This window comes from Salmo salar, unplaced genomic scaffold (genome assembly GCF_965601325.2).
Source record: "Salmo salar unplaced genomic scaffold, fSalSal1 ptg000221l, whole genome shotgun sequence".
NCBI classification, from domain to species: domain Eukaryota; kingdom Metazoa; phylum Chordata; class Actinopteri; order Salmoniformes; family Salmonidae; genus Salmo; species Salmo salar.
This window is the reverse complement of record NW_027675333.1, coordinates 1,065,197-1,077,955: the sequence shown is the minus strand read 5'-3', so window position 1 is coordinate 1,077,955 and position 12,759 is coordinate 1,065,197. Positions and strand designations below refer to the sequence as shown.

General features: G+C 38.4%; 1 protein-coding gene across 1 annotated transcript; it reads right to left on the bottom strand.

The window, feature by feature from the left end:
• Window positions 1-242: 242 nt before the first annotated feature.
• Window positions 243-2,498, bottom strand: LOC145867179 (uncharacterized). Its single transcript, XM_082971229.1, has 2 exons — window positions 2,486-2,498; window positions 243-1,045 (listed from the first exon to the last, which is right to left on the bottom strand). Exons 1-2 carry the CDS (start codon window positions 2,496-2,498, stop codon window positions 243-245), a joined length of 816 nt encoding a protein of 271 aa, XP_082827355.1.
• Between the last annotated feature and the right edge of the window lie 10,261 nt (window positions 2,499-12,759).

Here is a 12,759-nt window from a genome sequence, read left to right as displayed (position 1 = left end):
GCAAGCTACATTTTGAAGTGTTGCATTTTGATTCAAGTGCGTCACCAACGTGGTAAGTGTAACAGAACTCTTTTTTTGTTAGTACTTTTTGTTAAATCTCATAAATAGTAACTCTTCCATTTCAGAGCCTGGATTTCCCCCCTGAGGCTAATATCCATATCATGTTGAAATCAATAGACATCATTAAAATACTCCTACTACAATGTTTAAACATTCTACATTGTAACATTATTTCATTGATATCATGAAACAAGTCCATGTATTTTCTGATGTTTGATCAGAGATCTTTTATCAGAGTATCTCTTCCCACATTTACCACAGCTATAATATTTCTCTACTGTGTGTATTCTCTGGTGTACTGTCAGATTATCAGATGTACTAAAACTCTTCCCACATTGATCACAGCTAAAAAGTTTCTCTCCTGTGTGTATTCTCTGGTGTAAAGTCAGTTCTCCAGATTGACCAAAATTCTTCCCACATTGACCACATATATAAGCTTTCTCTCCTGTGTGTATTCTCTGGTGTACAGTCAGAATGTTTGATGTAGTGAAACTCTTCCCACATTGATCACAGCTAAAAGGTTTCTCTCCTGTGTGTATTCTCTGGTGTAAAGTCAGTTCTCCAGATTGACCAAAACTCTTCCCACATTGACCACATATATAAGGTTTCTCTCCTGTGTGTCTTCTCTGGTGTACAGTCAAAATGCTTGATGTAGTGAAACTCTTCCCACATTGATCACAGCTAAAAGGTTTCTCTCCAGTGTGTGTTCTCTGGTGTAAAATCAGCTTTCCAGACTGACCAAAACTCTTCCCACATTGATTACAGCTATAAGATTTCTCTCCTGTGTGGATTCTCTGATGCATTTTAATGCCTGATGGGGAGGTGAATCTCTTCCCACAGTCAGAGCAGCAGTGAGTTCTCTTCCCTGTGCATCTCTGCTGGTGTTTCTTGAGGTGTTCTGATCTGGAGAGACTCTTCTCTGCCTCGTCAGCATCATGAGGTTGTTGAGGCTCCCCAGAGGATCCACGATAGTCCCATATCTCTCCTGTGTGCACAACAAAGTCATACAGATGATTAAAGGCCCACAACAGCAGAAATCCACTGTAAAAGGTGATGCCAACAGCGTAGCCATGATGTTATACAACAATTGATATCTGTAATGAATGTTAAAATTATTTAACAATTGTCTTAAAATGAGCAAGAAGAGTCATATTTTGTCTTGTTTTCACATTAGTAGTAACATTCATGATTGTAGGCTAGAAATAAGATATTCATGTTGTTGAAACTCTAAGCAGTGTGCCAGACAACTTTTGTTTTCCAATATAGGCCCCTTTCTGTGTTTGCTAAAATTGCGGGACGAGGGCAATTTGATTGCGGAAACTCCTCCCTGCTAATGAGGAAACCGATAGTTATGGATGTACTATATCTACCTGGAGCAAAAATAGTGAGCAAAGATTTTAGTTTTTCACAATGTATTCTGAATGTGAATGGTGGAAAACTCAGGGGATTAAGGAGTAGTGTATCTATAATTCTTTAAATAATTGTTATATATTTTGTCAAGGTTTATGATGAGTATTTCTGTAATATGTATGCTCATTTACCGGAAGTTTTGGAGGCAAAATATTTCTGAACATTACGCGCCAATGTAAAATGGGGTTTTTGGATATAAATATGAACTTGATCGAACAAAACATACATGTATTGTGTAACATGATGTCCTAGGAGTGTCATCTGATGAAGATCGTCAAAGGTTAGTGCTTCATTTTAGCTGTATTTCTGGTTTTTGTGACGCCTCTCCTTGCTAGGAAAATGGCTGTGTAGCTTTTCTTGTTAAGGTGGTGTCCTAACATAATCTAATGTTTTGCTTTCGCCGTAAAGCCTTTTTGAAATCGGACACTGTGGTTGGATTAAGGAGAATCTTATCTTTACAATGGTGTATAATACTTGTATGTGTGAGAAATTTGAATTATGAGATTTTTGTAGTTTTGAATTTGGCACCCTGGCTGTTGTCAAATCGAATCCCGGTAACGGGATCCGAGCGGGAAGGGGTCCTCAAGAGGTTAATTAACCTGTTAGGGCTAGGGGGCACTATTTTCACGACCGGGTGAAAATAATGTACCCGATTTAATCTGGTTACTACTCTTGCCCAGAAACTAGAATATGCATAGTATATTTGGATAGAAAACACTCTAGTTTCTAAAACTGTTTGAATGGTGTCTGTGAGTATAACATAACTCATATGGCAGGCAAAACCTGAGAAGATTCCATACAGGAAGTGGCCTGTCTGACAATTTCTGGTGCTTCTTTTGCCTATCTATCGAAAATACTGTATCTCTGCTGTAACGTGACAATTTCTAAGGCTCCCATAGGCTCTCTGAAGACGCCAGAAAGTGGAATGGGATCTCTGCTGTCTCTGGGCAGGGTCCAGCAGCTCTGTTTGTGAGTGGTCAGCCTAGTGGCTCAGAGCCTGGAGATGCGCAGCCACGAGAGTACTCCATGTTTTTCTTCACCAGTTTGAATGAATACAATATCGTCCGGTTGGAATATTATCGCTATTTTACGAGGAAAATTGCATAAAAATTGATTTTAAATAGCGTTAGACATGCTTCTAAGTACGGTAAAGGAACATTTCAAATTTTTTTGTCGCGAAATGCTCCCGCGCGTCACCCTTCGGATAGTTACCTGAACGCACGAACAAAACAGAGCTATTTGAATATAACTATGGATTATTTGGGACCAAAACAACATTTGTTGTTGAAGTAGAAGTCCTGGGAGTGCATTCTGACGAAGAACAGCAAAGGTAATCCAATTTTTCTAATAGTAATTCTGAGTTTAGTGAGCCTCAACTTGGCGAGTGTCTGAATAGCTAGCCGTGATGGCCGAGCTATGTACTCAGAATATTGCAAAATGTGCTTTTGCCGAAAAGCTATTATAAAATCTGACACCGCGATTGCATAAAGGAGTTCTGTATCTATAATTCTTAAAATAATTGTTATGTATTTTGTCAAGGTTTATGAGTAATTTAGTAAATTCACCGGAAGTTTTCGGTGTGTATGCTAGTTCTGAACATCACATGCTAATGTAAAAAGCTGTTTTTTGATATAAATATGAACTTGATTGAACAAAACATGCATGTATTGTATAACAATGTCCTAGGAGTGTCATCTGATGAAGATCATCAAAGGTTAGTGCTGCATTTAGCTGTGGTTTTGTTTTTTTGTGATATATATGCTTGCTTTGAAAATGGCCGTGTGATTATTTCTGGCTGGGTACTCTCCTAACATAAGCAAAACATTAGATTTCTCTGTAAAGCCTTTTTGAAATCGAAAAATGTGGTTGGATTAACGAGAGTCTTATCTTTCAAATGGTGTAAAATAGCCATATGTTTGAGAAAATTGAATTGTGGTATTGTAGTTGGTTTTGTATTTCGCGCGGTGCGATGCCATTGGCAGTCGGCTAGGGGTTCTGCAGGCGGAACGGGGTTCCGCTAGTGGAATGTCTGTCCATAAGAGGTTAATGAATAAATAAAAAATAAAATGAATAATGTTAATGAATAAATAAAAAAGTGTTTTATGACAAACCGTATTTTACAAATCCGTCAAGGCACCAACTTTGAGAAGGGTTTAAACAAAGGTTTCAAAACAATTCATGAATGTAACTGAATCTAGGTATGTTTCACCAACACTTTATAAGTGTTAAGCCAAGATGTCTTAACTTCTTGACGATGTTGCTAGGTGTTGGGTTACGGTTGCTACAATAGCTTTCTCTATGAATTTAAGAGTGGTCACATTTCTCCTTCCCCCATCCCTCAGCTGTTTACCAAACCAAGTCTCTGGGCAGCCATTTTGTTTCTGTTTTAAAACTAGGTTGCCACTTTACAAAAGCCACACAATCAACCAACCAATCTGCAGTTCAAACAATAACAAAGCTGTACTTCCACCACTGTTTTGGTAATAAGATGATGGGGCTGGAGAAATGTAACTACTCTCAAATTCATAGACAGACCTATGGATGCAAGGACTGACCATCCATGATATCAACATTATAGTTTTAACCATGTTGAGGCTATACAGTGTTGATTTACATTGTTTCTAAACATTGGAGTAAAAAAAGCTTATTTGGGGTTCTGATGGGGTACAACAGTTGAACTAAGCTCATGAGACATGTGTTATATTCTTCAATAATTAATGGCTATAAATAAATAATTTAAAAGTCACAATATGGATGTTGCAACTACAGATTTCCCCTTTAACACCACACATCAGTTCAACAACTGCAGAGTTTGTGGCTCTGTTTTGAAGGCAGTACTTACTAGTGTTAACCAGGGCCTGTTCATCATTAAAACCATTGGACGCCTTAAGATGCGTTTGGGAAACCGAGCCCAGATATCCAGTTTCCTCCTCTTCTTTCACAGCAACATCCTCTTCCTCTTTCACTCTGAACGCGTCTTTCTCTTCTTTCACTGCAACGTCTTTCTCTTCTTCTTTCATTGTAACAGCCTCACCCTCTACTTGTTTTTGCATTGAAACAGCCTCCTCTTCCTCCTCCTCTTTGACGAGACCCTCTTTCTCTGTCCAGCAGACCTCATCTTCTTTAGCAGAAGAGTAGCTTAGTGACCTCATGGTTGGGAATGTTAGCTAGCTAGGCTAATGCTAACTCAACCAGCCCGCTAGCTGAATAATAACAACAACACCGTAAATATGAAATTAAAACGGATAACTAACTAGACGACAGAAGTGGGTTTAAAACACAGTGGTTAATATACACTAAAGCGTCTAAAGAGCTTTATTGGTTCGGCTATTTTGTCTAGCAAGCTACCGAGGTGGCTGAATAACTGTTGTTGCTGTTGAAAGAAGCGTTCCGTCCACTACATTATACGTCACACCAACAGCATTACCTTACATTCCCACACCGCCATCTGCTGACTGGAGTGGGTAACGCAGTTGAGTAAAATGTTTATTTAATTTTCAGACAAGTTTGATTGTAGGAAGATTTTTTTACTCACCAGTGTAACAACACAGCGTGGTTAAACACTTAGTAAGCTAGTTGTAGTCACGATATGGTTACCTATAAGTACAAACAGTTATGTTTTTGCGTTATTACAAATGTATTGTAATGAAACAGCAGGGAACAGGTCTCGAACCCTCGACCTTCAAGCCCGAAGTCCAGCGCGCTATCGACTGTGCCGCAAAAGCTCGAACGGCAGAGTCAATATCCGCGCGTATAAACCCAGGGTCGTTACAGTATTAACTTATTTAGGGAAATCTTCTAAACTACCCACAATGCACTATTTTCCAACGTCATATGTATTATCAACTCTTTTATTTTTTTTTATTTTTTTATGTTTGCACAAATCTTTATTTAACTTGTTGTAAATAACAGTAACATGCAAAACATAAACATAACATAACAGCCAGAGGGAATCCAAAGAAATTAGAGAAAAATAAAAAAAAACTATTATATCAAATCAAATACAGACATATATCGAATACATTTTTTTGACATATTGTTTTGTATACGTTTTAAAGATTCTACGTACTGTTCCAAATCAGATAAAAAAATTAGGAAAAGGGGCTTTTTCTTCATAAATTTTGATTTGTGGATGAAAGATTTTCCTAATAAAATAAAGAGATTTATGACATACTCACGTTCAATTGTGGAATCAGTGTAGTAAAATAATATGTCAAACTTAGTAATATCAATGGTTGTATGCAATTTGCAGCTAAGATATAGTTTTACATCAGTCCAAAACACTTCACTATATAAACAATTACAGAATAAGTGTTCAATAGATTCAGTTTCTAGTTCACAAAAACTGCATTCACTGGTAACGTCAAATATATATTTAGAAATTAAGCTATTACACGGATAGCATCTATGGATTATCTTAAAGGAGATCTCCTTTACTTTATTGGTCACCATAAATCTGTGTGGAGTGAGCCAAGCACGGCGCCAGTTTACATCAAACGATGAAGCCCAACAAAATATAGCAGAGGGAATAGACTTCCTGTAGAAAATATCCCTTATTAAAAGATTGTTGAATTTCGTATCTAGTAGACCAATGCCATTCACCTGAATATCGCTTACAATCGGAGATATTCCAAAATATGCATTATTCTGAAGTAAAGTTTTTATCCCACTAGGTATAGCTTTAATAACAGTGTCATATTCCTTGCTTGAAACCTCAAAGTTGTATATTTCCATAAATTCTCTCCGTGTAAATAGATTCCCACTGTTATTAACCAATTGGCTGACAAGAACAATGTTTTTGGAGAACCATTTATGGTTAAATAACATCTTATTTCTATGTAATATTGACCCATTGTCCCAAATAAAACATTTATGAGGTGAAAAGTTGTGTTTATACAACAAAGCCCAGCACATTAAAGCCTGCTTGTGAAAAACCGCCAGTTTCACAGGAATCTTACCCACAATATATGGACATTATAGTAAAAAATTAAGCCCGCCGAACTTCTGAAAAACAAAATGAGGTATAATATTCCAGAAGCTATGAGGATTTTTTATGTACCTTTTAATCCAGTTGACCTTTGATATCTGATTGAAGAGAGTGAAATCTAAGACATTTAGACCGCCATCACAAACCCTGTTGGTGATAACATCTCTTTTTATCTTATGTGGCTTGTTTTTCCATATGAAGTTGTACAAAAGCCTATCTAAGGTACAGCAAGTGGATTTGGGAATGTCAATAGATGAAAAAAGATAAGATGCACGAGATAGCCCCTCAGCTTTGGATAAAAGCACCCTTCCTTGAAGACTTAAATCCCTCCCTAACCATGAGGATAATTTTTTTTTGACAGATTCAGTTACAGGGTTCAAATTAAGATCATTCATAGCCTTAAGATTTTTGGTGATCTTTACACCGAGGTAGGTTACAGTATCTTTTTCAGAGATGTTACAATCTGCTGGGTTGACAGCTCCTTTCACAACAAACAACTCACATTTGGAAAGATTTAAAGTCAAGCCTGAGATTTTGGAGAACTGCTTCACGATATCCAATGCTAATCTAGCTTGAGATACATTTTTCAAAAAAAGTGAGGTGTCATCCGCCAGTTGGGATATCTTGATCTCTCTGGACTGGAATGTAATGCCTTCAAATGGACTTTTATGAACTAATGAGCATAACATTTGAGAAACTAACAAAAATAAAAAAGGTGAAATTGGACAACCTTGTCGTATTCCTTTGTAAATGTTAAATCTTGAGGATGTTCCATGACAGAGTTTGATACAGCTATTGCCACCATTATACAGAGTTCTAATAGCATCAACAAAGAAACGACCAAATTTCAAATGCTTAAGACAATCAAAGATAAAATTGTGACTTACTGTATCAAATGCTTTCTGAAAATCCAGAAATAGGATAACAGGGAAGTCATCTAATAGATCACGATACTCAACCAAGTCTAATATCAGCCTCAGATTATTAGATATATGGCGCCATTTCATAAACCCTGATTGACATTCATCAATCAGATCATTTAAGCAAGACTTTAACCTTTTTGCAAAGATTAAGGCTATAATTTTGTAGTCGTTATTTAGGAGTGTGATTGGACGCCAATTATCAATACTTAGGAGATCCTTGTGTGGTTTAGGTATAAGAGTAATAACCCCTTGCTTCAGAGAGGCAGGTAGTTCTCCCTTCTTTATAGCCTCCTTAAAGGTTTCAAGTAAAAAAGGTGCTATTTCTTCAAAGAAGGTTTTGTAAAATTCAGAGGTTAATCCATCACAACCTGGAGATTTGTTCTTTTTTAACTGAGCAACCCCGTACTGGATGTCCATAATGGATAAATCTTGGCAACAAGACTGATTGAGTTCTTCACTAATCGAATTAACATTCTCTATAGAATCAAGGAGATCCTTAGTCACTCAAATTGTTATCTAAGGAGTAAAGATTCTCATAAAATTTAGTGGTAAATTCTGATAACAACTCTCTATCCTCAGTGGTAACCCCATTAATTTTAAGTTTCCGAAGTGTGTTGAGTTCCCCTCTCCTCTTCTCCAAATTAAAAAAGTATCTACTGTTCTTTTCACCTTTTTCAAGCCATTGTTTTCTAGATCTTATGAAAGCTCCTCTAGCCTTTTCCTCATACAATGTATCTAGTTGATTCTGTAAATCATTCAATTTAGCTTTCTCATTAAGATGAAGATGCTCAATCTCTGTGATATCGGCAATTGTCTTAGAGAGTTCAGCTACCTCACATCTCCTTCTTAAAGCAAGCCGTTTTCCATAAGTAATACAGGCTGAGCGGATTTTAAATTTCAGCAGTTCCCAATATTTCCCATATTCTGCATTAGATGTAGCTAAACTCCAGTAAACAGAGATTAGATTCTTAATCACATTTTTTAAATCATCATGCAATAACAATGAGTTATTTAGTTTCCAGTAACCACCAGAGTATTTCTTAGCATCATTACTGCATATTCTTACAGTCAACCATATGACTTTATGATCCGTCAGGACTGCAGGCAGTATTTTCACCTCTACAGTGTTGGGCACAAGACTAGAGGTTATCACCCACAAATCAATTCTTGATTGTAAGGAACGATCTCTATTACTCCATGTGTATTGTATCTCTCCAGGGTTTTTTACTCTCCATATGTCAATTAAGTCCAGGCTTTGGCAGAAATTCACCAACTTGTTCACACCAATGTTAGGCCTATGAGGCAATCTATCAGTCTCATTAGAATAAACCATATTAAAATCTCCAACAACTATTATCTGACTGGATGGATATTTTCTCAGAAGATTTTTAACAATTTCTTCAATTTCCTCTAGAAGTAAGTTATTTGGAGGACTAGAACAGTATCCATATACATTACACAACACAAATAATCTGTCCATGTGGTTGATGACCGCTACTAGCCAATGTCCATTGGAGTCCATTTGAGTAAACAAAAATGTCCCTTTGAAATTGTGTGCTAAAATTGCAACCCCAGCTGAATGATTTGTCCCGTGGGCCAAAAAAATGTCACTGCCCCACTGATTTTTCCAATAATTATAGTCCTCTTTGCATGAATGTGTTTCTTGAACGAATACAAGATCTGCGTTGCAGTCCTTACAAAACTAAAAAAAAGCTTTTCTCTTCAACAGGTTACGTATCCCCCTGGCATTGATTGACATAAACTTCAAGTCCATATCTATAGAATAGAAAGAAAAATCCTATGCAATCTCAACTTTACCCTCTCTATAAAAAGTTGCTTCATATATGTATTAACAGAATTCTTAACTTGTAAAATAGTAACACCATGTTTCAAAAGTAGAACGTTCAGTTTGCAGTGGGGAAGGAACTACCTTGTAAACCTACCGACAGAACAAATCAAATCACCCCGGTCGTATTTCTTTACCGTTGGCGAAAAAAGCTCTGATTCCCCTGTAGTATCCACCGTTTCCTTGATTTCGGGCCTGTTGTACGAGAGGCCACAATTTTGCCTTTGCTGCCTTGTCTGCTGCAGTCAAGTCCTCACCGAATCTAAGTTTTCTTTCTTTCAGAAAGGCGCTTTCCTTTGCTTTCTTCCAAACTGCATCTCTCGCTGTGCGAAAAGCAAACTGGATGATGATCGATCGGCTGACGATGGCATCTTGTTTCTTCCCAATCCGATGAGCGACATCCACAGCCATATCCATATATCCATCGGGAAAGTCCGGTGCCACACGGTTACAGATGTCTCTTACTAAGCGCTTCACATTCTCATCCTGGTTCTCGGGGACACCGTAAAGCCGTAGCCCCCACCTTCTCCGGTATCGCTCTGCTTCCGATAAGCGCTCTTGCATGTCTGCGATGGTCTTCTCCTGAGCAATGCATTTCTCAGACGTAGCAGTGTTTGCAAGTTTAAGCTCTTCGATACTCTTGTATGCATGATTCAGAGAGGTCTCGAGGTCAACTATTTTTGATGTGTTTTCGCGTATCATTTTCTCCAGACCGTCGGCTCTTTCGTTTACAGCATCGATTATGTTGATCTGTAGTTCGCGCAAAGATAATTCTTTATGTGTCTTTTTGGGTGCAGGACTATTGACTGCATTGTCAGAATCAACCGAATGTCCAGAATCCTCCATTTCTTCTCCTGAGGAGTCAGGTGGCGGTTTTTCTCCAACGTATGAGTGCTCAGCTAGCAACTGCCTTCTCCTCCCTTTGCTCTTTCGCACATTTTTTCCTTCCATTTCTCAAAGTTATGAATCAAATTATCGGTCAACTAAGTGTTGTTCTCTATTGTGTTTACTATAAGCCAAGTTCCGTTACATTTAAGTAAGTTTGAGAGGGATAAAAGTTAAGGTTACTCGGAGCAAGCTGAAATCTCGTCTACACTCACCGCCATCTTCCAGCGCCCTCCCCAGGAGAGAGGGGAACCACTACACAGAACTGATCTGGATCTAAAGATGGCGGACAGAAATACTAGGAGAGAGGGATACCCCTACACAGAACTGAACTGGATCAAAGATGGCGGACAGAAATACTAGGAGAGAGGGGTACCCCTACACAGAACTGAACTGGATCAAAGATGGCGGACAGAAATACTAGGAGAGAGGGGTACCCCTACACAGAACTGATCTGGATCAAAGATGGTGGACAGAAATACTAGGAGAGAGGGGTACCCCTACACAGAACTGATCTGGATCTAAAGATGGCGGACAGAAATACTAGGAGAGAGGGATACCCCTACACAGAACTGAACTGGATCAAAGATGGCGGACAGAAATACTAGGAGAGAGGGGTACCCCTACACAGAACTGAACTGGATCAAAGATGGCGGACAGAAATACTAGGAGAGAGGGGTACCCCTACACAGAACTGATCTGGATCAAAGATGGTGGACAGAAATACTAGGAGAGAGGGGTACCCCTACACAGAACTGATCTGGATCAAAGATGGCAGACAGAAATACTAGGAGAGAGGGGTACCCCTACACAGAACTGAACTGGATCAAAGATGGCGGACAGAAATACTAGGAGAGAGGGGTACCCCTACAGAACTGAACTGGATCAAAGATGGCGGACAGAAACACTAGGAGAGAGGCGTACCCCTACACAGAACTGATCTGGGTCAAAGATGGCGGACAGAAATACTAGGATGGAAGCAAATGTAAGGGATTATAACGTCATAACGAATCATGCAAAAACATGTACAGTTGACAGGAATGTTAGTTAATGTAGAGACAAACGATTATGCTTTTTTTTAATCGTAAAGTTCATTTATGAAAATCGCGATTTAGCAAGCTAGCTGACTAGCTAACATTAGCCAACTAGCTGACTAGCTAACATTAGCCAGCTTGCTGACTAGCTAACATTAACCAACTAGCTGACTAGCTAACACTAGCCAGCTAGCTGACTAGCTGACATTAGCCAGCTAGCTGACTAGCTAACACTAGCCAGCTAGCTGACTAGCTAACATTAACCAGCTAGCTGACTAGCTAACATTAACCAGCTAGCTGACTAGCTAACATTAACCAGCTAGCTAACTAGCTAACATTAGCCAGCTAGCTGACTAGCTAACATTAGCCAGCTAGCTGACTAGCTAACATTAGCCAGCTAGCTGACTAGCTAACACTAGCCAGCTAGCTGACTAGCTAACATTAACCAGCTAGCTGACTAGCTAACATTAGCCAGCTAGCTGACTAGCAAACATTAGCCAGCTAGCTGACTAGCTAACATTAACCAGCTAGCTGACTAGCTAACATTAGCCAGCTAGCTGGCTAGCTTTATGGCTGTTGTGACATGAGTATGAAATTGTCATTCTGGCTGTTTTAGGGACTCCTGAAACAACCAGCAAACCAGGCTGTCGTTTTGTGAAACAGTGAATGTATAGAATCTAGTTAGCTGAAGAATTTACTGCAAATTGAATGTACAATTTTGTAAGCTTGCCTTGCTGATATTTGCCATGCAGATAGATGAAATAACGTAGCTAGCTATGTTCTTGCTTATTGTGCAGTGGATGATTAAAATACCTGTATGCCTATGGATGTGTAGCTAGCTATCTAGCCGATCTGTGTATGGACCCAAACGTTTGGTATACATATTAGTTCAGAACCTATGAACCTCAGCTATCATAGCCAGTTGTATCAACTTCAAAACAGCCTGAATGACATTAATGAAGCCTATGGATTGAGTAGAATATAATATAACTTTGTGCCAAGGATGCAAGTCGTATATACATGTAGTTATTACCATGCATGAGATCCCCACTTTGTAGCCTGTACATTTAATATATTCACTGATCATGTACTCTACCTTGGCAAATAAAGGTGCAGTTTAGGTATGAATGTCTTTGAGATTATTTTTCAGTCATATCCAATACCATCAAATTCCAGTCTTTGAATGACGCTGTGTCTGCATGTATGTATTACAATTATACACTTCAACAGTGTTTACCAATCTTGGTCCTGGGACATCAATGGTTACACATTGTAACTAATAGACTAGAAACAGGATTTAACTAGTTAATTCATATATACAGAAATATAATGTTAAAAAACAGTACACTACACTTCCTATGCATCATGTAAATACTCTAACACTGGTTCATCTCAACATCTAATGCCCTTCATCTGCATTGATCTGATAAACACAGGATAGGTGGAGTATTTCATCACATTACACTTCATTTCAACCAGTGGAGAATGTGAAACGCTTTATTGAAAAGCTCATTATCCAAGTGTTATAAATACAAGTTTAATCTGTACTTCAATGCACATCTGTTGTGCATTATAAAAACAGAGGAAGAAAGAGGAGGTGGTGAGAGAGGTGTA